Source organism: Morus notabilis, unplaced genomic scaffold (assembly GCF_000414095.1).
Source record: "Morus notabilis unplaced genomic scaffold, ASM41409v2 Scaffold1831, whole genome shotgun sequence".
Classification (NCBI taxonomy): Eukaryota; Viridiplantae; Streptophyta; class Magnoliopsida; order Rosales; family Moraceae; genus Morus; species Morus notabilis.
The window spans coordinates 158,585-184,064 of NW_010366022.1; the positions used below are offsets into that span (position 1 = coordinate 158,585).

Consider the following 25,480-nt stretch of genomic DNA (forward strand, 5'->3'; position numbering starts at 1 on the left):
CACCCAAGTATCAAATCCTCAAAAAGAGAAATTTTCTCCCTTATCATCTTCTCTTCATATATCCTCAGGAAATTTATAATCAAAAGAATGACGAAGGTGTGAATTGAACTAAACTACAAGTGCAAAAGTCTGAATCTTTCTTAATTGTTATCATTGGAATTCTGCCCATCATATTTAATTTCTGATTTTTTTTCCCTATATTATCACTCAAACTCTGTTTACCTTGTTTCTGATTTTTTATTTTATTTTATTTTAAATTGCAGCAAAAGGTGGTCATCAAGGTCTCACTAAATGACCGGAAGTCTCGCACCAAGGCCATAAAAACTGCCGTTGGCGTTGATGGTAATTAAACACAAAATCCACCTCTAGTAACACTTAAAATCTGAATGTTTTTTTAAAAAAAATATAATTATACTACTAAATCCGGAGTTTAATCTACAATACTAGATCATGGGTACCAAGTAAAACAAAAAAATATATTTTTCAAAAAAAAAAAATTATACAAATTTCTCTAATAGGACTTTTAAAAAAAAGTAGATAAACTACTGAAAAATCTATTTTTCGGTTAAAACTTAACCAGAAGTTTTGGGATATTCTATAGACATACATACATGAAAACAAAATTAGCTAAGGCTGAATCTTCATAAAATGTTAAACTTTAATAAAATTTGTATTTTCCACTAGAATATTGCTCGCAATATTTTCTAAAAGCAGATTTTTTTTTTTTTGGATGCAGGCGTGACACAAGCAGCTCTGCAGGCAGACAAGGACCAGATAGAAGTAACAGGGGAGGGAATCGACGTCGTTTGTCTGGCGACTCTGCTGCGTAAGAGCCTTAAATACGCAGAAGTTGTGAGCGTGACCGCCGTCGACGAGAAGAAGGAGGCTGAGAAGAAGAAGGAAGAGGAGATGAAGAAAGAGTTGGAGGCTGCCCAGAAGTTGATTTGGCCTTATACGACACCTATGCATTGCTATTACCAAGTCCCTGATCATGGTTGTGTGTCGTATGTTCAGCCCCAATACGATCCGCCTTGTTCCATCATGTGATTTAGTGAAGAGACGACAATTTGGGAGTTTTGGATATGGAGAGGAAAAATGGGTTGTGCTCGGAATTGGGAAGAAAATGGCTGGTGGATTGCTTGGGAACCGGTGCAAGCCATGTGTTTGAGTATATGCCCAGATGAGGAATTAGTTAGGGGGGCTAGTGTTCTGAAGAAAAAAATGTATATATATATATATATATATATTTTAGGGAATTTCTCATTGCCTTTCTCTTTTTTTTTTTCAATAATAAAGGAAAATTGTTGGAGTTTTTTGTATTTATAAAGGAAAAGATAAGTGAGTGTTTTTTTTTTTTTTTTAAAGCTTGGGGTTGTTTTATAATGTGATATAATTAGGATATTTTTTGCCATTAGATTTTCTCCTTATAAGATAAAGCTGTGTGTAACCAGAGATGGGATTTGTATAACGAACCAAAATAAAATGAAAGATTTGCTCCTTTTGAAGAGAAAAAGAAAAGAAATTAAGAACAAACGGAATCTGAGAATCCGTATTCTAATATGTTCTATTTAGTTTGGCTAACTCTTTTTCATTTAATTTAACTTGCTTTTGATTAATATCAGTGAAATGTGCAATACTGAAAGGTACACCTACCGTAGGAAGAGTGAAAGGAATATTCAAAGTGTTGAAGACTAATTTATTGAAAAACTAAGACAATATTATCAACAAAAAAAAAAAAAGTAGAATTATTGAGTAGCTTATAGGGTAATTGTGCTAAAAACTCCAAGTGAATGTAAATATCAGTCCAGTACATGTACCTTATAGGGGACTAATTACTAAGGACATTCCAAAAGGTAAAACATGTTTTGTTGCATATAGATGTAAGCAAATTTCTTGAAGCAATGATGGTCCTGACTTCTGATGATGCCTGTTAGATTGTCCTCCTATGACATAAGAGAGTTGAATCTTCGTTACAGGTTCCGTTCACTTCGCGGATTCGAGTTTAGAATTTGAGTTTTTTTACAGTAAAAAGCTCTCACAAACAATCACATTTAATTTTTTTGCTACAGTAAAAAGTTCTCACATAAAGTCACATCTAAACTCGAATTCTAAACTCGAATCAGCGAACTGAACGGACCGTACATAAATACATCGTGAATATCACGCATTTGAAGTTGAAATAACGTGCACGCTCATTCCTTGCACTCACTTTTGGGCTTCTACAAAAGGAAATGGAAATGAAGAGGGAAACGCACGCTTGAAAAATATGCATATATGCAGACAGTTTACATAAAGGTGGGAAAAAATAAGAGTTAGACATTATGAAAAGAAACATGAGATAGAGAGAATTGGAGCTAAAATGGTAACAAGGAATGGGAGTAAAACCTGCATGACTCCCGTGATGCCAACTAGAAAAGGTCAAATACTCTTTTGACCACTTTCTTAGATGGCATCCAGGGAGCCAGGCAAATTAATTCATTCCCAAGAATGTATGCCAGATACAAGGGATGGCTCATGATCAACATGATGCTAAACTCCGACCTTGAGGGACCCACACGTGGGGTTCTTCTGCACAGAGCTTATGGGAACCCATTGTGTTTTCCTTTATGTGCTAGAAGACAAATAAAGATAAAATGTTAAGTTATTCTAATGTTCATTCGACCGTTAAATAAATTAGTCATTAAAATTGAACTATACGTAATAATAAACTGAGATACATATTCAGAGGAAAGAGTAACTAATGTTCAAGACAAGGAATTTAATTATAGCAAAATTCAGTGTTCTACTCATCCTAAGCAATGATTTAGTTAAAACTATAATATCATCAACAACTCCATAACCATAGAGACCTCAAATATTAGCTATTTAATTGGCATATTCAAATTAACAAAAGCACCAATAGCCATTCTCTCACCAACTTAATAATTAGCTAAAGTAAATATTTGACCTTTAACTGCTCTAAACAGAAATGAACAAGATTAGCTCAAACATGACTTACCAATATTATGAAGCTACAAATATTCACACACACGCACATTATATGACACTAGAAGATATTGTAAATGATGTATTAACGACGTTCAACATCATCATCCGCTCTTTCTTTCTATTCACAAATTACCTCATCTTCTCTCCCAATCATTATAGAGAAATGAAATTTACAAAGTAACAGATGAATTTGGTGAATTGTGTTTTATATATATATATATATAGAAATGGTGGGAGTAAGATGATTTTAGGCAAAGACAGCAGAAAATCCAGACGGAAACGTTGTGATGAGATGCGACTTCAAGCAGACGGCAGAGATTTTTTTTCTTTTTATTTATTTCTTTTCCAGTTAATTGATGTGCTAATAACAGCTCACTTGGTCTCTCTTAACTTTTCAAAGAAACAATACATATGTGCATAATAGATGTTTTGTTTTATACTCCCTTCCACTTAATTAAAAAAGATAAATGAAAAAGAGTATTATTACTTTCTTTGTTAATCTCTGCATTTACTATTTAATATATAGATTCTACTATTTCATTTTATGTTTAAATAATAATATGTCATGTTAATAGAGTTCACGTGTCAAATAGTAAATGCAGAGAGTGACAGAAAAAGTGATGCTAGTATTTCTCAAAGAATAAAGAATGTATTGATGAGAAAGTGCTAAAAATACTCTTCTTGGACAAATTGTGATGGTATAAACAAGGGTTAATCTCTAAGTTTAACTCTTAATCTCATTTTAGTTTGTAACTTTTAAAATGTTTTATTTTTACTATTACTCTGTTGAATATTTAAAAGAATTCATAAAAATTAGGAACAAAATTAGAAACATCTAAAGTTTAGATAATATTTATGGAAATTATTTTTCTTTTCTTTTCATATTGTTTCATTCTTTAAACTTTAGATATTTTTTTAATTTTAATCCCTAATTTTTGCAAATTCCGTCAAATATTTAACACTTAGTTAACGGATATATCAAAACTGTCACAAAATAATATATTAAGGAATAAAAATGGAACACTTTAAAATTTACAGAGATTAGAGGTAAAATTCAGATATCAGATTAATCTTATAAATAAATAGTGTCCAACATTAATAAGGTGGTCTCACATTTCAAATACGATGAGTTTAAAATTCGATATTTTATTATTATTATTATTTTTTAATTCTTGTTCTGTCATTGAGTTGTACGGCGTTGAGCTCGTGATAGTAAGGATGAAACTAAGCTCATCCTTCAAATAGAATTAGACCATGCACTGTTACATTGTTTGGCCTTAGGATTTGAGGATGAGAGACAGGACAACTCACAACGCCTGGATCCCTTTTGTTCATGATCTAAAATAAATAAATAGTGTACATCTCAGAATTAGCTGGGGATAATGGGGATTAATTGGTTCTTTTCATGCATTGGCAACCACACAATGCACCAAAGCCACTGCATGAGACAAATTACAGCCTTGGAATTGGATGGTTCTCTAACGGCTTCTCTCATTGGTCCTTTTTGGGCTCACTAACATGAGAAAAAAAAATTACAGTATCACTATTTACATCATTTTCAGCATTTACTGTTTTATCTGTGAATTTTATTAATATAACATATTATTATTCGAACAAAAAATGTGATGGTAGAGTTTACATGTCAAATAATAAATACAAAGAGTAATAAAAAAAAATAACAAAAATGGTGATGTTGATATTTCTCTACTAACATACAAGTATACATTCCTTTCAAACAAGAAAACATACAAGTATACATATCTTGCTCATTATTAACTGTGCATAGATGTTCTCCCACATGTGTATATAGTTCTTAAAAAAAAAAAAAAAAAAAAGTTTCATTTCCTGGTACAAAACGTTTTTACGCCCGTGAACTTTGGGTTTAGGTCTTAGTTCGTCATGTCCCATTCTATTCCCTAGACTCGAAAAAGCGCCAAACTGATCTCTAAAATATAACAACAATGTATTCCAATAACACTTTCCTGACAATTTTCTGTCCGAAATTCCAATGGATAATTTTGTGACAGAAGTAGAATCCTTCGATGATTTTCATTTATTATTTTGGGTTTAATAAATTAATTTCGCACTTTTCAAGTTCAGAGACAAAATAACATACGCCACAAAGTTTTAGGGAAACAAGTATGTTAATTTCAACTTTAAAGATCACGTTCAAATTTGAACCTTGTAATTCGATAGCTTATAAATCAAGAGAAAATTGCAGATTTTACGTTTTTAAATACCTGACTTACTGAAAAGTACCAATTTTAAAAAACTCTACCTTTGACTAGTTCTAATTTAAAAGGTAAAAATATATGAGCTAATACTAAGGAGTAGAAATAAAATAAGGCTCCATTTCAAAAGTTATTTTTTAAAATTGCCCTCTAATCAATAGTGACCACCGCACGTAACAGGTTGCTAGTCATTGGAGAGTGACTAATTGATTTACAAGGAAGGGAAATCTACTAGATTATTTTAACCTTTTCAATAAATATATATTAGCACAATAGTACTTAATTATTTAAAATAACATAAATAATAAGTCTGTACAAATCATGGCAAACTATGTTTTTTTCTTTATACATTAGCACTTTTTTTCATTTGGCACCAAAAAGTAATCCACTCGCTTATCACCAATAATCTACCAGATAATTTCAACTAATCACACAACACCAGTCTTCTCTAGTGCCAAATCGTTGGTCGCCAGAGTAATCTGGCAGATTGACACCATCAATCTACCATATCATTTTTGAAATCCAAAAAAAAAATACGTCAACAAAAAGATCCAAAACAATTAGAAAGAAAAAATATAATATATGTATATATATATATATATATATATCAGACTGCAACATATCATTGGATTACAATTATAGAAAACTCAAGAAAACCCTAACTATCATCATCCAACGATCACTACTACAAGCCATCATCATCTCGTCCACGCATCACCATCGCTGCTACCCACTGTTGACACCACATGCTACCTCGATTCCGACGTTGCACCATCTCGCGTGCTAACATCCATCGAGCATTTCCCTTTAACGCCACCGTCAATGTCAATCATGTAAGAGGATCCCAACTAATAAAACCCAAGGCTCCGCATGTTGAATCAACAAGATTTTCTTTATCTACCCAGATCTCTTTTCTTCGACCATCGTCATTGTTTCCGATCAACGAGATATCCTTCATCGACTCAAAGTTGATGCTGACACTCGAGGATGGAACGCCATGATAATGTTGTTGTTGGCGGTGCATAGAGAGAGGCAGAGAAGAAAGAGACAATTTGGACAGAGAGAGAGAATGATGGAGGAGTGGGAGGGGGCGAATTGGTCATTTTGACATACAAAAATCTTAAAGCAACAGAGAGAGGGTAAATTAGTCATTTTGTTAGGCGGTCAAAGTAAGATCAACAGTAAAATAACACTAATCCTTACCCAACACAAATCCTAACCTTGTGTAGTTTTTTACATCCAATATACATAATAGCTCGTTTGTTTCGTAAATTTAAATAAAAATTTAATTTTTTTGAGAGATAATATTATAATAAAAAAGTTTAAGCTGCGGTTAAACCTACAAAACCAATGCGTTTAATTTATTATAAAGTCAGGGTTAAGCTTCAACCAAAGCCCAGCCCCTTTTCATGCACGTTCTTTTTTATCACTCTCATGTACATATATTATTTATTGAATTATTTGTTAGTAACGCTTTTCCCGACAATTCCTTTACAAGCAAGCACTCGTGAACATGCATAGTTTCAACAAGTGTTAGAAAAAGTCTCTAAAGTGGAAAAGTGCGTTTTATAAGGTGATATATAGTGCAAGCTGTATGGCATTTTCCCTACTTCGCCTTCCAAGTACTAATCATCACATGCTCATATGGTAGGAAACAGGACAATCTTCTTAGAAACCTTTTCCCAAATATGTTTATGTTGCTAAGCTTCGAGTTTTTTTTTTTTTTTTTTTTTTTTTTTTTTACCTGTGTCTTAAAAATAAATTATCAGTAATTTTTTTTAATTATTAGATCTCGATAAAAATAACTATTCATTATATATATATTTTTAAGACCCGTTTAGTTCGCTGATTTAAGTTTTTAATTTGAGTTGATATATGACTTTATGTAAAAAAAATTTACTGTAGTAAAAAAGTTAGATATAACTGTTTCTGATAACTTTTTACTGTAGCTAAACTCGAATTGGTGAAATGAACAAAACCTTAGTTTGATGTGGTTTTTTTTTTTTGCGTGGATATTCTCAAAATTATATCTTCAACATTCATATTAATATTAAATTTGTACCTTTTCCAGGTCAACATTAAATAAAGGGAGAAAGCTTAACGAAGGTAGAAAAACTAAACTTATTAAATGACTTTGAAAGTTGAGGAACGGTTGATATAAATTGAAATTTGGGGACGTTGTGCTAAACTTAATTTCATGTTTGGTTACGTATATATTGCAATTATCACATGCAAAGAGTAAATTCGTCAATTCAGATGTAAAAAAAACAATTGTTGATGCAGAAAAAATATGAATTTCTTTTGAATTTGAAATTTGAAGGTACTCGCAAGAACGGTCAAAATGTAAGGTATTTTTTTTTTCTTTTATGAACAATTGTTGATGCAGAAAAAATATGAATTTCTTTTGAATTTGAAATTTGAAGGTACTTGCAAGAACGGTCAAAATGTAAGGTATTTTTTTTTTTTCTTTTATGAACTCAGAAAATTAAAAGTTATAAAATACTAAATAAGTCGTAATTATATGTAAGCTAGACGCAAAGGGATTTATATAAAACAATAAAAGAGTAAAACTTTTATTTGTAACAAACAGTGTATTAAGTTTTATATTTGATTTAAGCAGAGCAATAATAGAGTCTCCATTTAAGTTGATCTTCTTTGAAATACTTTGGTAGTGCTCCTCAATTGGAGCCATCTTTCTATCATTAATATTTCTTTTTATCTTTATATTAAGAAACAATATGGTAGACTAACTGTTCATTTCAATTAGTTAGTGAAGTTGCCCAATACAAAATGATGCATGTTGGGTCTTTGAAACGGTTCAAATTTAGGTGAAGGTCCAGCTTTTAAGCTCCAATATTTGAATCCTAGAATGGCTCTATCTGTGTTTATAGTTTGCTCAATAAGAAAAGATATAAAAGATGGCATTATTTGGAATTTTGAGCGCGTTTGGAACTCGTTCTAAAATGATTTTATTTTTTGTATGAAAATAAAAATGAAAATGTTTTCAATCTTAGACAAAAATCATTTTTAAAAATGCGTTTGGTAATTTTATCAAGAGATTGATTTCAGTCTAAAAAAAACTCATTAATATCTCTCTTTCTCTCTCTCTCTCTGCTCGAGAGAGGAGAAAATGAAAAACGACTAAAAGTCGTTTTTCATTTCTCTCTCATTTTACTTTAAACTAAAAAATCGTTTTCATTTCCATTTTTTATCTTTATTGCGCAAAACGCCGTTTTGAAAATGTTTTCATTTTTTCTTTCTTGAAAAACGTAAAAAATAAAAATGAGATTAATTCTAAACACGGCCTTTGTTTCCTGTTTTGCGTTTACTTAATTTGGCTTATGCTGTTCACATTCCAAGCGAGAAATGAGCTATAACTTTATGAAAGTGTATTGGGTATGTCAGTTTTCCTGTTTCTTTCTTTTTCTGTGTTAAATATCATGTCCTTTTTGTGTATCTTCTATTTCTACATTGCATTTTATATGGTGGGGGATAACAACTTTATCGAACAATATTTATTTACCAACTAACGATCTTTTCAACTGGATTTTATAATTTGTTGATGATGGATAAAGTTTCTGCAGCATTGTTTTCTTTTTTTGATTAAGATGTTCTCTTGCATGCCATGCATACTTAAGGTGGTTCTTAACGCCAATCCAGGCCAACTTAATCGGTATTTAGTACATGAGTTGTTTTCATGTATTGAGTTCCAGGTTCAACTCTAAAAAAAAAAAAACAAAAACGTAATATTAATAAATTTTAGGTTCTCATACCTCTTAATCATAAATCATTTATATAATTTACATCATTGATTAAAAAAAAAAAAAAAAAAAAAAAAAAAACTCCCCAAGTGGCCTCCCCTATTTGAAGCATTTGCGAGCCCTTTTTAACACACGAATACATGGACAGAAGTCAATACATATCACTCTTTTGAAAAGGGGAAAAAAAAAGTCAATGCATATCCTTCTTTGAGTAATTAATTTAATTAAACCTTAAATGATATTTAGCATATTTTGTGCAATGCAATAATTCTTCTCAAGTAATTCAATTTTATTGATCATTATTTTCTAAAACATGTTTGACTCTCAAATTGGTGTTACCCAGAGTCCCTACCTTCACAAGCCATACTCCCTCATTTCTATTTCTATGTATCTAACCATGAAATTATCTGTACAATTTTATTGTAAAGAGTGATGTCTAAATAATCTCATTATATTACTTCATTAATGCGAATGAACAATAAATTATGAAAAAAATCAGTTCTAAAACATTTTAAATTACGAAGTATATTGTGATTGGTTAGACACGGTTTAAAATATTAAAATAAAACAGATGATATGAGTCTCAAATAAAATATTACGTTATCAATCTCTTTCCACGAGTCAGTTCCTGGTTGCCCAATTGGTATTATCCTCAGACAACTTGATGCGCTGAAGATTACAATGGTGGGAGACTTTTCTTTGAGAGTCTTTTTCTCACTCGATCGCCTATTAGCTACTCCTCCCTTTTCACTTCAGCATCTACTATTCACCGAGGATAGTGCCTTTGAGGGGCTCATTGAAAAACAATTTACTAAACATTCTTAATGCAATTAATTGTATAAAAATAACGTCTAACTTCCAACTTCCAGTTAAGAACTCATTTTACATCATCAAAGTTTAGGTGAAAAGTACTAACTCAATCAAATCATCACATAAAAACTTAAACAAATATATAATATATAGAGTTTGACAATTATATCATCGTTTAGTACGTTGTTTTAAAATGAACTATATATATATATATTACCCTTTTTTTTTCCCTTAAGCTTTGTCTGTAGTACCGGCAAGAATATTATATTCTTTTCATCAGACAAAGCTTAAGGGGAAAAAAAAAGGGTAATATATATATATTTCACACTAGTACACATCCTTTAATGCATATAAAAAAAGTTTTCTTAAAAAAAAAAAAAAAAAAAAAAAAATTAAAAAACACAACAACTTACCGGCTCTATTCCATTCAAGAGGATTCAAAGCAAGAAGAAAGCAGAAATATTAATAGTTGTTTGGATTCAACAGAACACAGAAACACACACCAAAACACCAAAAAGCAATAATAATAATATAGCTATGAGGAAGCAACCAAAACTCTCTGTTTACCTTCCATTAATATTGTTTCTTCTTTCCTCTCTTCAACTGCAAACACCCACTTTTGCCATCAAAAAGGTCAGCAAGCAAATGTTCAATCTTACATTTCCTTTTCTTTTTCCTTCATTTGAAGACTTTGACAAAAAAAGCCCTCTTTCTCTTCTTTTTTTGGTTCATTTTTAATGCTTAGCTTGTTATTTCGTTCTCTGAAAACAACAACTCCCAATAAATCTAATTTGTGTTTTTGTTTTTATTTTTTTGTTGTAGTCATATGTGGTGTATTTGGGAGCGCACTCTCACGGCCCAGATTTCTCACCACTTCTTGACTCGGAGCGTGTGACTCAGTCCCACTATGAGTTCCTTGGATCGTTCTTGGGAAGGTTTGTGAACTTAAAAACAATTACCACTTAATTTTTTTTTTGTTTTTTGTTTTTTGTTTACACCAAATATATCGAAAACATTATCCATTTCCCATGTTTAAGTTTTTTTTTTTTCTCTCTCTTTTTTTCTGTTTGATATTTACAGTCATGAAGTTGCCAAAGAAGCCTTGTTTTACTCTTATACAAGACACATCAATGGCTTTGCTGCAACTTTAGAAGAAGAAGTAGCTGCTGAGATTGCTAGTAAGCTTAAAAAGAAAAATAATAATGAAAAAAAATCCTCTGTTTTTTTTTTCTTTTTTTGGTTTTGTTTGTGGTGTTTTCTTTACTTATTTATTTATTTCTCTGTATTTCTCTCATTTGAAACACAGATCATCCTAGAGTAATCTCAGTTTTCTTGAACAAAGGACGGAAATTACACACAACTCGTTCATGGGATTTCTTGGGACTAGAGCATAATGGTTTTGTTCCCAAAAGCTCACTTTGGAAGAAAGCAAGATATGGTGAAAATGCAATTATTGGAAATCTTGACACTGGTGAGTGAATAAATAAGTATTCTTTCTTTCTTTGATCTTATTTTAATTATTAGTTGCTTACTTTCAGTTCAATCTGTTTAGATTTTCTAGGAAATATGTATCATTTTCCTTCTCTTTATAGTCAAATCATCAACTTGGCAATGAATGCGTCCAAAAAAACAATTAAATTTGAAATAATTGACTCACCTGTAGAAATAAGGCATTTTTTTTTTTTTTCTGGAAAAAGACTTTATTACTATACTAATGTTATTGAGCAATAGTATTCAAAGTTTTGCAGCCGTTATATTTGATTTGATTATATATGTATATATATATTTCTAGCAATTGGCGGTAGGCCATTCCTTGATTTTTAAAGTTATTATTATTTTTTCCTGGTAGAAACCAATCCTTGAACTTAATCATTATTATGATTTGATCCATGTTCTCATGTTCTGTGTCAGTTCAAAGCTTATAAATGTAGGTCTGAGTTCTGGAATCTTGCAAGTGTAGAGTTTTTGGACCACCTCATTTTCTGTACACCTACTACAACCCAAAAAAGAATCTTCCTCTGCCTTTCTTTTCTTCTTTCCGTTATTGCATTCCTCTATGCAGAAAAAAACATTTAAAACATTATATTGTTAGTTAGTCTAATCATATTAAAAAAGTTTTTAGTTGGCTATCAATAATAAAATTAAGTAGCGTTAAGTGGGTCCATATATTGTTTTAAGGTACTTTGTTGGCTTGTAGCCCAACCATTAACGTATAATTATGAAGAATTATTTGGGGCGAGTTTACTATTATTAGTTCTAATAGGGCCAAAGGTAAATATAATGCAAGCCTAAGGAAAGCCTAATTAGGAGTTGTCCACGTGCAATTGAATGCTATTATTAACCTTTCTCTTTGTGGGGAATGCTTCATAAAGTTTGACATTAACTATAATAATAGTATGATAATAATGCCAAAACAAAAGACAAAACCTTGTTGCTTTTTCTTTTTTATTTTTTTTTATTTTTAATGGAAACCTTGTTGCTATTGGGATCTGATTAAGTGGGTAAATTGTAGAATGTTTGAATATGTTGTCCAATATTTGCTTTTTTCGGGGCAAAACTTTCTGGTGATCACTATCTATGTGTCACAATTAGATTTTTTTTTTTTTTTTGGGTGTTTGTTAGGTGTATGGCCTGAATCCAAGAGCTTTAGTGATGAAGAGTTGGGACCAATTCCACCAAAGTGGAAAGGAATCTGCCAAAAAGGCCTTGATTCCTCATTTCATTGCAATAGGTATGAAGTATTTTCACTAATTCTCTTTATCCACAACACCTTTTTTATTCCATTTTGATGTCTCTTTTGTTGGGTTGAAAAAGTTATGCCCATAAAGAATGAAAGTTTTATAGTGCGTGTTTAGAACCGTTTTTTAAAACGGTTAATTGTACGTATTTCGAGAAATTTTGTAAATATTTTAAAAACGAAATAAAAGTGAAAATAGTGAAAATGATTTTTGTGAAGTAATTAAAAAACGGTTGAAAGTTATTTTTATTTTCTGTTTTCATTTTTTAGTACTTCAATAATATTATAATATATTAATTAATAAATACGATTTTATTTTTTTATTATACTCAAAATAATCTCTAAAAAAACTAACCAAATACAATTTCAGAATTGGTCCCAAAATGATTCTCAAAACAATCTCATTTTTACTTTTTATTGAAAATGAAATCATTTTAAAATTAATTCCAAATGTACCCATAGTTTTTATTGAGTTCACAAGTTCTTTCCTAAACTTTTAATTATGTCAAATTATCCTTAAATCTAATAAAATGTTGCAGAGTATCTCAAAATTGATGAATGGTGTTAATTAGTATTTAAATAAATGCATTCGTAAATGTTTCATGACGAGCTCCGAGTATCATTTAAAATTTCAATCTTCTCCTTTAAACACACTCACGTAAACTGTAGAAAGACAATAATTCCGTTTAAAATTTTCAAAGCCATCATCGATTGAGGATATTTTGCAACACTTTATTGATTTTTTTTTTAATATAAATTTAGGTAATAACGGCCTCGTTCACTTCGTTGATTCGAGTTTAGAATTTAAGTTGAGATGTGACTTTATGTGAGAGTTTTTTACTGTAGTAAAAAAGTTAAATGTGATTGTTTATGAGAGCTTTTTACTGTAGAAAAACTCGAATTCTAAACTCGAATCAACGAAATGAACGGGCCTTACTAATGTTGAAAAGTTGAATAGAGATGCCAGACACAAGAATGCTTGACCACTGCTAAAGTGTACTTGAGTGTAGTTTTGATTCGCAAGAAGGAATTTATTTTATTTTATTTTCTTCCCCTTCCATCATGACAAACCTTGTCCAAACTAGTTTCTCAAGAAGGCAAATTTTGTTTTCTCTTCCCTTCCATTATGGCAAATCTTGTCCAAATTTGAGGACAGTCCAATTGGAATAATAGCCATTCCAAGATGAATATTCAATTTTGCTTTTGATATCTTGAAGCATGACGTTTAAAGTACTTTCACTTGGACTCTTTTGACCACATAGCCATGGTAGAACTTGTTTCAAGTTCAGAAACTGCCAGAGAACCATTTAAAGGAGTACTTCTTTCCTTTCAGAAATAACCCCCCCCCCCCCCCAAAAAAAAAAACCATGAATTAAACTATCTACCAATAAAGCAAACCTCATACCTTGTGTTTTATAATTCACTGTCCATCACTTAAAATTCATTACTGAAATTGTTCATTTCATTTTAACATTATTCCCAGTAAATCCAGTTGTCCTATTACTTTTAAAAAAAAAAATTCCCTATAAAGTTGACGATATTCTTGTGTTAACAAAGAGACCTATGCAAATTAGCAATACTGTCATCACAACTTTTTCATCATCTTTCTATTCCCAAAAAACATCAGAAACAATAATTTACAATTTTCTTAAATCAAGTATCTTTTGTCTTAACATGTCTTGTGATCTTCACAATAGATAATTATGAAGCTGATATTGTTTCTATTCATTTTTACACTATATTGCACAAGTAGACAAAGTTAAGATACAAACATGAGTGACAGATTTCTTCAAAAAGGGTTTGGTTTTTCTGAGTCTCCATCATTCTGGAGTTGACATTGTACCCCCATCTTGTTTCTGTTTTGGAGTTGACATTGTACCCCCATCTTGTTTCTGTTTCTCTAACCAGTTGTAAATTGTTTTCAACTTTGAGAGGGCAAAACTCCTAGTTCTCTCTCAGTCCATTAAAGTCTGCAGAGAAACAGAGGTTTCAATAAAAAAAGAGTATTTGACCACATGTTGTTGTCTTTTACGATGCACAATCTGCAGTTTTAACTTGCATATTCTATAGTAAAATGAAGCCTGCTGTCCACATGTTGTTGCCTGCAATAAGAATCTAATTCTGCAGTTTATCATTCAACTTTGTTTTTCTTATTGACGTAATGGACACCCTTTTGGCTAAATTTTAACTAGACTTTTTGAAATCTGGAGAAATCTATTGTATAGACAAATTATCTTTCTGGTATTAAATATTCATGAAATTTCAGATTTTTATTAGATCACATTAAATTTATATATGGTTTAATTCTGGTATAATCTTATGTTAAAGAGCGCATAGGCTTAATTATAAGATAAGATCTTGAGTTATTTCCAACATAAAACGCTCAAAAATATTTGTTATCATATTCCCAATCATTTAGTAAATTTGTATTAAACTCAGCAGCAAATTTTATCTTTATTATTGCGTGACAAAATTTTAGTAGGTGCAAACTTTGTTGGGATGTAGTAAAATTTGCTCCAGATACTTTCTCTTCTTTTGCCGAAAAAAAGTAGTCACTTGTATTGGTAACAAATTCATGAATGTTGTCTGATGAAAAAGGAAGCTAATTGGAGCAAGATACTTCAACAAAGGCTATGGTGCAGCTGCTGGCCCACTCAACTCCACTTTTGACTCACCAAGAGACAATGAAGGCCATGGCTCTCACACCTTATCAACTGCCAGCGGCAACTTTGTCCCTGCAGCAAATGTCTTTGGCTTTGGCAATGGAACAGCCAAAGGAGGATCACCAAGGGCAAGAGTTGCAGCCTACAAAGTCTGCTGGCCACCAATTGATGGTAACGAGTGCTTTGATGCAGACATCTTGGCTGCATTTGACATAGCCATCCATGATGGCGTGGACGTTTTGTCGGTGTCACTTGGAGGATCCCCCGCACCATTCTTCAATGACAGCGTTGCAATTGGATCGTTCCATGCCATCAAGCATGGCATTGTTGTGGTCTGCTCGGGAGGGAACTCTGGCCCCGCTGATGCCACCGTGTCCAATGTCGCGCCGTGGGAAATCACCGTCGGTGCAAGCACTATGGATAGGGAGTTTCCAAGTTATGTCATCCTTGGCAATAAGAAGAGCTTCAAGGTTGGTATACGTCCCTTTCACTAGGGGAAATCCAGCTCAAGCTTTTTTGCTTTCTTGTGGCTGTTGGGAAAACTTAAGTTGCTTCTTAGAAAAGAAAGATGAGAGTGTGATTGCTTACCAACACACAGTGTCACAGACATGACGCACTATGCACTAGTTTAGAAGCATATTTTCCATTTTGGAAATTTTTACTTCATTCAAATATGGCCCTTGAAGAAGCACATGTGAAGATGACTAATGAATTTGTTATGTTTTGTGATCTGCAGGGACAAAGCTTATCAGCTAAAGCCTTGCAAATTGGCAAATTCTATCCACTTGTGAGTGCTCTAGATGCTAAGGCAGCTAATGCATCGGCTGCAGACGCGTAAGAACCGAACAATTTCAACTTCTTCATAATTATTGATATACATTTAAGGAGAATAATCATCCTGGTGTCCTATAGTTTTCAACTTTATCAAATTGGTACCTCCTATATTCTGATAATCTTATTGGGGTACTGATAGCTCAAAAAAAAAAAAAAAATCGCTTCTGTGGGCCATTTTTAAGACATGAAGTTTACTCTATGCCTTTTCAGCATAAAAATGCATTAAAAAAACATATAATATTCAAAATAAAATGGTGAAAAAAAGTTCTCCCCTGCATGTTTCTTTCTTTTTCCCCTTATATTTTTAGACTGAAATGGCAAAAATGACGTCAAAAAAAGTACCTTAAGGTAAGGGATAACATTTCTTTGAACTAAAGAGTACGCCTCAATTGGATCATCAGAACACATAGGTACCAATCTAATAAGGTCGAAATTATCAAATAACAAAGCAATAATTTCGCTATGTATTTAATGTGTTTGCCAAAGAAAACTAAGCTCTTAGTATGGCTGAATAATGCAGTCTGTTATGCAAGCCTGCAACACTTGACCCCAAAAAGGTGACGGGGAAGATATTGGTGTGCCTTAGAGGTCAAAATGCAAGAGTGGACAAGGGCCAACAAGCCTTAGAAGCAGGTGCTGTTGGGATGATTCTTGCCAACAATGAGCTTACTGGAAACGAAATTATTGCTGATCCTCATGTCCTTCCTGCTTCACATATCAATTACAATGACGGCATCAATGTCTTTACTTACATCAACTCCACTAAGTAAGATATTAAACCAATGATATCAAAGCTACTTAGACCACAAACACGGCTTCCTAGAGCCACTCTTCACTCAATAATTTTGATAAAAAGTCATGTGTGACATGTAGAAATGATGGTTTATTTTTAAGTTGGTTGTTTAAGGTCAAGAGTACATCAATATACCGCTTTTAAGGGTGTTTGGACGACCTTTCACAAGAGCTTTGACCTTCCAGAAGAGATTACCATCAAAGCTACAAAATGTCGTTTCTTAAGAAACTCCAATATTTTATTCCGAAGCTCTTTAAAAAATATGTCATAGTTTTTGCTTCTCTTCTTTTACTGGCCAAGAGCATAAACAAAAGTAATGTTAAACAGCCCCATAACGTCTCTTATTTTTTTAAAAAAAAATTATTTTTGTCAAGTTTAGCCTTCATCTCACAGGCAACATTATAATTGCAATTTTTTCAATCAGCTTTATAAGATAAGTAAAATAGCAATGTCTTTGACAGGTCTCCAAAGGGCTACATTACACCTGCAACAACAAAATTGGGAACCAAGCCAGCTCCATTCATGGCAGCTTTTTCATCAAAAGGGCCGAATACCGTCACGCCTGAAATCCTCAAGGTTTGATTTGCAGCACACTTTTGTTTTTTCATACCCAAAACTATGTATGTCTTAAGTAAAAGTCTCAAATAGAAACATCTGTGGATGAAAGAAAAGGGACAACTAAATATTCGGTCATTTCATTTAGAACAATCAGTAACTTTGGCTGTGTTTGCAGCCTGATATTACTGCACCAGGAGTCAGTATCATAGCAGCCTACACTGAAGCACAAGGGCCAACGAACGAAGAGTTTGATAAGCGGCGAATTTCGTTCAACTCGATATCAGGAACGTCAATGTCATGTCCACACGTTTCAGGCATTGTTGGCCTCCTTAAAACCCTCCATCCGGATTGGAGTCCTGCAGCTATTAAGTCGGCAATTATGACCACCGGTGAGGGGATCTCTGGCTTCATCCTTGCATGTTATATATCACTTGAGATTTCTCAGCCTTCCAAGGAAAAATATGTTCTATTAAAATATGCTTTCTGAGGTTTATATCTTCTACTCTTTTTGCAGCTAGAACGAGGGATAACCAAATGGAGCCACTGCTAAATTCTTCTAACTTCAAGGCCACACCTTTCAGTTATGGGGCAGGACACGTAAATCCCAACGGTGCCATGGATCCCGGGCTAGTTTATGACTTATCTTTCAATGACTACCTCAACTTTTTATGTGCACTCCGATACAACGCTACACAAATTGAAATGTTTTCAGAGAAACCATACAAATGCTCCAAGAAAATCAGTCTAACCAACCTCAACTACCCTTCAATCACCGTCCCAAAACTCTCCGGTTCAATCGCGGTTACTCGAACCTTGAAGAATGTTGGCACTCCAGGAACTTATAGAGCTCGAGTTGAAAACCAAGCTGGGATTTCAGTTTCTGTTGAGCCAAAGAGCTTGAAGTTCAAGAGGGTTGGTGAAGAGAAAAGTTTCACACTCACCCTCAAGGCCAAAAATCCAAAAGCAGCCAAGGATTATGCATTTGGAAAATTGATTTGGTCAGATGGTACGCACTATGTGAGAAGTCCTATTGTGGTCAAGGCAGCCTAGAAAAGCATGCATTTTTTGCTGCTAATTCCAAGTCGCCAAGAGCAATATGCCTACTTTTAGGCTGATTCAAATCAAGAATAATAATTTGTAAAAGGGGGAAAAAGGTTGGTTGCTAATATTTAGCAATAGTTTCCTTTCTTCATTGTATTTTGCCCAATATTGTCAATTGTCTCTAAATAAAGAGACGTATGTACATTTGTTCCATTGTGCTCATTATACACCAATGGAAGATAGAGCCTGTGAGATAATATTAAAAGTCATTAGCTAGACATAAAAACAAAAAAATAAATAAAAATAAGAACACTGCTGTGAAACAGCCTATAGCTCTGGAATTTGAATTCATGGAAGCTTAACATGTTGGGGTTTTGGAATCATATATAATGATTTTGCATATAGACATATACGACTCTATGTCTATATGCAAATTTTGAGTATTATGTTAAAACAACTAATTAAAAAATATAAAAACCTTTACAAGAAAAAAGGTATACAGATCATCATAGCAGTTGAAATATATCTCTGTTATGGATTCGAAAGGCCTGCTATTCTGCAAAAGAAGTTGCCCATTTCTGACCCTTAGACTCTGAGTGTGGGGTTTGGAAGAAAAAGTGCAATCAGAAGCTGCTTTGGTGATTTTTGGCAGCATCAAATATACCCTTTCCTCAGCTTTAAACAGACAAATTCATATCATCTTTACCCCACCTCAAACAACCAAATTAGAGCTTGGAAAGGACCTGTTAATGTTCAAACTATGAGAAACACTCCAGATGCAAAACCAACCCCTTCTGAAATTCCACGTATGGATAAGCTGTAGGTAGTTCACCATCCTCAGTTCACCTAAAAAGGCAAAAGTGTACCACATTTTTCTGAGTATGAATTTGGCACATAATGTTCTATCACAGAAAATAATCTTTCTTTCTTTTTTTTTTGGGGGCCCCTCTACTTTGATTAACCAGTACTTGAAGTTCTATCACAGAAAACAAGATCTTTTTTTTTTTTTTTTTAATGTTTCTAATATGAAATTACCTGAAAGTTTGCACAAGGCGGTGAAGGAAGAATGCCACTTCAATCTTAGCAAGTTCAGACCCCGGACAGCATCTAGACCCCCCCACCAAAGGGAGTAAATCTCTTGCACATTGGATCTTGGCTCTGTGTTTGTAATTCATTTGTGGAAAGTTATAGTCATTTCCCAAATTAGTTTATTCATGTAAGAACAAATTAATGTGCCAATGCCAATCTTGGCGTTTAGAAAAATCATTTTCTAATACAATACTATTTGTTTATTTGTTGCTAAATTTAACATATGTCATATTTGGTATTAAGTTAGACACTAAATAAAATATATGTCAAACTTTAACATTTGATTGTTGTTAGTTGATGCGTTGACCTTTTCATTTAAGGTATTTTTAAATTATCTAAAAACTTAAAGTTTACTTTTACAAATTTTAAAATTAAAAATCAGTGACAGAGGCAAGATTTTTATTTAGTGGGGGATTAAGTATTTTAAAATATTTTATTGAAAGAAATTGAATTTTTTTTTTTAATTTTAGAGGGGTTATATTTAATTTAAGTAAATTTATGTTGATTTGAGTAGAGGTAAATTTGAAATTTTCTTCAATTTTTTGGGGGCTAATTAAAGTATTTGAAGATTTGAAGGGTTTCTTGTGGTGGCTATTTGTTAAAATAACAAGATTATTGGCAAATTTTTAAAAGAACAAAAAATGTGAGGGGGGGCTTCTGCCCCCACTAGAGATAACGTGGCCTGTTAAAAATTGATGGCAAAAGGTATATATAAAATTTATTTAGAGCACAAAATAAAACAGCATATTTGTTCATTTATTGGGTTTTTGCATAGAAGATGATAAAAAAATAACATCTTTATTCTCAGTAATGAGATTATTACCTACCATCTCCAGGGATGAAAGTGAACTGCACTAAATATGGGTAGGACCTTCCACCCAGATGGAATTTGATATTCTGAAAACAGAGTACAGAAAAAAAAAAAAAAAGTGAATTAAGAATTCTACTTTATTATACGTGCAGGTGGTAAAAGTACTAAACAGTACACCGTAAAAAATGAAAAAAAAAAAAAAAAAAAGGGATAAAGAAAAAGAAGGTTCATGCGGTCTGATGTTGTCAAGACAGGCCTACAATATTAATTTCACGTACCTCTGAATCTGACATCTTTTAGAGCCTTTCGGAGCACAAATTTTACAATATTTCCATATCTAAGAGCCTCATTAATGACCGATTAGTACTTAAAAAAGCAAGAATTCGTGTTATAATTTAAATAATTATTCGTAATTATTATAATATATTTTTTATAATAATAATAATAATAATAATAATAATAATAATAATAAAAACAATAATAAAACTTTAACAGCTCTTGCATAAGGAGTTTACAGGAATATAAAGAGGAAGAGAAATAAGGCCTCTCATGAAAGTGAGGAAATCTTCAAGAATTCTTGTTGTGTGTGGTCCTCTGGGTTAAGCCAACCACCTGCTTTACTATTACATTGAATGTGAACTGCAGGCAAAATTAAGTTAATCATATATAAACTTACTCTGCACAAAATAAATAAATAAATTATGATCACTAAAGATTGATACCTTTCTAGCTTCCTCAGAGAAGAAAACTTGTGGTTTATCTTTCCAGGAGTGAAGAATACTAATGGCTGGTTTCTCAATGTCACAAAGAAACTCAGGCTTGGATTTGGTGATGTTGACAAGGGAAAGTGCAGCATTTCTAAGCCTCTTGTGAGTCTCACCAACAGCCACTAACATAGAGGATTGCCCAAGAATTCCATGGATGGGTTTTGGATAACTACACTCAAACAGTTTTCCTTCATTCTGAAGTATGAAGTAATCAACGTATATAAGTGATAAGAAAAATCTTCTGACACCACCTGTATTAAACACCACTACTAATAGAAAGTGAATCTCCACCGCTTAATCCTACGGTGCAAAACTCACATTTTATTAATAAATAGTATTGGGCACCGCAAGCGGTAATGAAATCAAGCTAATTAGCTAGTAATAAGAAAAGTCAATCATAATAAAGTTGTGCATTAAGGGAATGTAAATATATCTATTTGATTGTAGTTATCTGTTTGTATTTTAGGAAACCAGAGGTAGAATATTTATTTATTCCTTTTCGTATTAAACGTGATTTGTGTATATATATTGTAATATTCCTCTTTAATAGAAGTTGGTAATATCATTCATTCACTTTCTCTTTCTCGTCAAATCTCTTAAGCTAGCAGTAGAACTTTCATGTTCAGACTGATTCTTTTTCTTTTTCTTTTTCATTTTTTCGTTCAAAACAGATGGATTTAAATCAAGCGTTCATAAATAATGTTTGGTTGGTTTCGAAAAGAAAAACCACTAATTGTAATTGAATAAAAAATTTAACATACTGTAGGTGGTTTCATCAAATCAAATCAAATCATATTAATTTGTTTGGTATAAGATACATGTATAATTTAAGTTGTATAAAATTAAATGTTAAATTTTGTTTTAGGCAGTTGGAACTTTATTTAAGGTTAATAATTTCGGCTTTCTCTTTGTAACATTTTGATACCAAAACTTTAAAACGTTATAAATTATACCTTAAACTATACTATTTGTTCCATGTCTGATCTTTTTGTCCTAAAACCATTAACAACTCTACAAAACCAATTATGTGACACACATATACTTATTTAATGAAAGGTAATTTAAATAATATTTAAACTCATGTACTTTAAGATTAAGTGCAGCAATTTCTCTTAAAGATTAAAAGTTAAAATAAGACTAAAAAACTTAGTTCGGGATCCGAAGCAGAAGTTATTCCTAAATTTACTTAGTATCATAAAATCATAAAAGAAAACATTTTAAAGGATAACAATTATAAAAATAAAAAAAGTTTTAAATTTCTAGAATTGCTAACCAGTTCAACAGTTTCATTTCAAAAAAAAAAAAATCAATAAAAAAATTGAGACTTTCACATTGGTCAAACTAGATACTGATCACGACCTTTTATATCATGTTATGTATAATTAATGTATTATTATACATGTGGTTACGTATAGATGTATGCATTGTGCACGCTCTGGTTCCATTTGTCGTTCCTGCACTTTTAATCTGTGAAGTACGTTTAAAACAGAAAGCTATTTACTCTATTAAATTACTTGCTTATAGCTATTTAATTATCATTTATTATTATATTCATGATGAACTATGTATTCCTTATTGGTGATTGACCAGCAATCCAAAGTTTTAAACACGATACGCTTTTTAGTTTTACCTGTAAATTGATCAATACATTAATTTTTTTTTTTTTTTTTTTTGCTAATAGAATATTGGTGGGAATATAAGGATAAATGTATTTATATTCACAAATACATGTATATAATTAATTTTGTATTTATATTCACAAATACATGTATATTTCTTGAAAAATATGCATATAATTAAATTTATTGTACACGAAATTTTTTTTCCCATCAAAATTATTAATGACTTTTGGTGTCCCTCTGAAATGAAAACATAAACTACAACGGCCAAACAAAAATTTATAAAGTAATTATATTTCCTTCGAAGAAAAAAAAAAAAAAAAACAGAGCAAACAACGTGCATGTCCAAGTAGGTTTTTTTTTTTTTTTTTTTTTTTTTTTTTTAAAAAGTAAATTTCCAAGTAGTATTTGACAATATGTATTAGAATTTAGACGTATTTCAAGTACTACTTGACATAAGGTCTCTTCTCTTTATGTGTCCACTAGATCTAGCTAACTTCATGAAAATTGTTTCCACATATTATTTAATAAAGAGCCATTTCATTTAACTAAAACAAATATAATAGTTGTAGAAGTTATAAAAAATACCAAAATTAATGAAATTAATAAACAATCCATTATATACAATCCACTAGTTTCAGTAGTATCATTATTGTCTTGTAGCACCAATAACACCAGCTAGCCACTATCTTTCTGAAAAGACATTTGCTTTCTCAAAGCTAAGCAGAAAGATATTTTGACGTCTTATATGACAATAAATTTGGACCACAAGATAATTCATATGCAAGTGGTAGACGTTCCTTTATTTTTGTTTTCTTTTCTTAAATGCAAGTATATGATGTTGCTAAAACTTGCCTAGGGGTCAACAAGCTTTTAGGTATGATATATTCAGATTTCAGACTGCATGAGTTTTTCCTTTTAAACCTAGATCGCGGTAGCTAGGAAATAAATGCTACTTGTTGCTGTTAGAAATAAATGTTACTTACTAGAAGCTGCCCATTCTAGAAATTGTGGAACATGCGTTTTAGTACCCTTATTGTAAATTCCATTTATAGATGGTTTTATCGCTTGAAACAAGTAAATGGAAATTTTTACAATAAAAAACTCTCCACTGTTAAATTAATTTTTTAACAATATATTTTATGAATGGAGTAGTTTAGTGTCGCGCATTGTAAATTTTGTTATGTGGTTACTCACATAGGAAAATATAAAGAATGATCATTTACGTTTATATTTTGATGTTTTAAAACTTTTTTCCCTAAGAAAACAAAGACAAGGCAGCAAAGAAATCTAAGCTAAGAAACAGGCTAACACCTAACGCAAACTAAGAACAACTAGAAAGGAAAACTGAGGCCCATTAAGTGGGGAGCCACTCCTCAGAGTCGTTCAAGACAGGAATAACTGAGATCGGGATAGTACCAAACACTAGACCCAATCTGGCCCACGAGAAGTCACTAAAAATCCCATAGGCTTCCTTTGTTAGCAAGGTCTCACTCACCCGTACTTAAATAAAAAAAATAAAAAAATAAAAAAAAAGAAAGAAAGGAGAAAAAGAAAAAGGAGAGGAAAAGTCTCCTCCGTGCGCGCAGTGAAATGGAAAAAGCGTCATGTAATAATGGGGTTTCAAGAAGGAAAAGGAGAAGAAAAATGAGGATGTTTTTTTGGATAAGCATTATAAGGGTTATTGGTAGAACAATGTCTCTCATCTTCAACCTTATGAAATCTATCGGGCCAATAATGGAATTTAACTTGACTCAATTTTACTCAATTATTTTTACTCGTACCATCATAGTGAGTTTAACGCTACACAACTTATTAATTTAGCAAGATTATTCATCACAGTTATAGAATATCAAAGTCTACAGGAGATTAAGGCCCCGTTCATTTCGCTGATTCGAGTTTTGCTACAGTAAAAAGTTCTCATAAACAATCACATCTAATTTTTTGACTACAGTAAAAAGCTCTCACATAAAATTACATCTCAACTCGAATCAACGAACTAAACGGACCCTAAGAGAATAATAAAAGGCATTCAACATTACACCATCCAGTATCAGTGGTCATCACTCTATTGAAGGTAATGCAAAATTTTTATTCATTTCATCTCCTTTTGATCTCTGTCAGTCTACTCAAAATTTTTTTATTTTTTATTTTTAAAGTAAACTACCAGTTAAATTAATATGATCAAAACTAAATGCTGTAGTAAGAGCAACGCATAAAAAATGAATAAAATATTTGGATCGTCCTTTAACTTCCAATAAAAACTAATTGATGACACAAATTTCATTCGTGTCTACTTTAAAAAACATCACAATGTAATCGTTACAAAACCTTATAACGACACTACGACCTCCGAACTCAGTCCTATAAAATTACAACTTTATGTTAATGAAATAAACCGAGAAATTACAAATGTTAACCGTGTTTTTTTATAATTTGCAAACATATTTATTATCACATTGATCGCAACTTTTATTATTATAATATCTTCATAATTAATGAAATTGAACAATAAAACCTTTATAATCAGTGAACGGAAACAAAAATTGTAAGTTCATAACAATGAAATAAAATTATAAATTGGATTAATTACAAATATTCTCTCGAAATTATGACACTCTGTTCCTCAATCTTATAATTAAAAAAAAAAAAACCTTTTGTAATAGGAGTATTATCACCTATGCCCCCTACCTATAGGGTTACTCTCATTTTGTTTCCTAAACTTTAAAAATTCTTATTTTACTATCACAAACTTTCATGAACTTTCACTTTGCCCAT

At 31.8% G+C, this 25,480-nt stretch overlaps 2 protein-coding genes and 1 pseudogene across 2 annotated transcripts; 2 read left to right on the plus strand and 1 right to left on the minus strand.

Moving 5' to 3' along the window:
- The first annotated feature begins 6 nt into the window (after positions 1–6).
- LOC21390297 lies at positions 7–1,235 on the plus strand. Its single transcript, XM_010109065.2, has 3 exons — positions 7–96; positions 264–342; positions 737–1,235. The coding sequence occupies exons 1-3, from the start codon at positions 88–90 to the stop codon at positions 1,045–1,047; spliced, it is 399 nt and encodes a 132-aa protein (XP_010107367.1). The 5' UTR covers positions 7–87; the 3' UTR covers positions 1,048–1,235.
- Positions 1,236–10,180: 8,945 nt separating this feature from the next.
- Positions 10,181–18,618, plus strand: LOC21390299 (subtilisin-like protease SBT5.3). The gene is made up of 11 exons (XM_024172843.1): positions 10,181–10,423; positions 10,613–10,725; positions 10,871–10,968; positions 11,097–11,261; positions 12,413–12,521; positions 15,126–15,660; positions 15,927–16,024; positions 16,545–16,790; positions 17,279–17,393; positions 17,551–17,764; positions 17,890–18,618. The coding sequence occupies exons 1-11, from the start codon at positions 10,328–10,330 to the stop codon at positions 18,423–18,425; spliced, it is 2,325 nt and encodes a 774-aa protein (XP_024028611.1). The 5' UTR covers positions 10,181–10,327; the 3' UTR covers positions 18,426–18,618.
- A 276-nt stretch (positions 18,619–18,894) lies between these two features.
- Positions 18,895–25,480, minus strand: LOC21390300 (annotated as a pseudogene).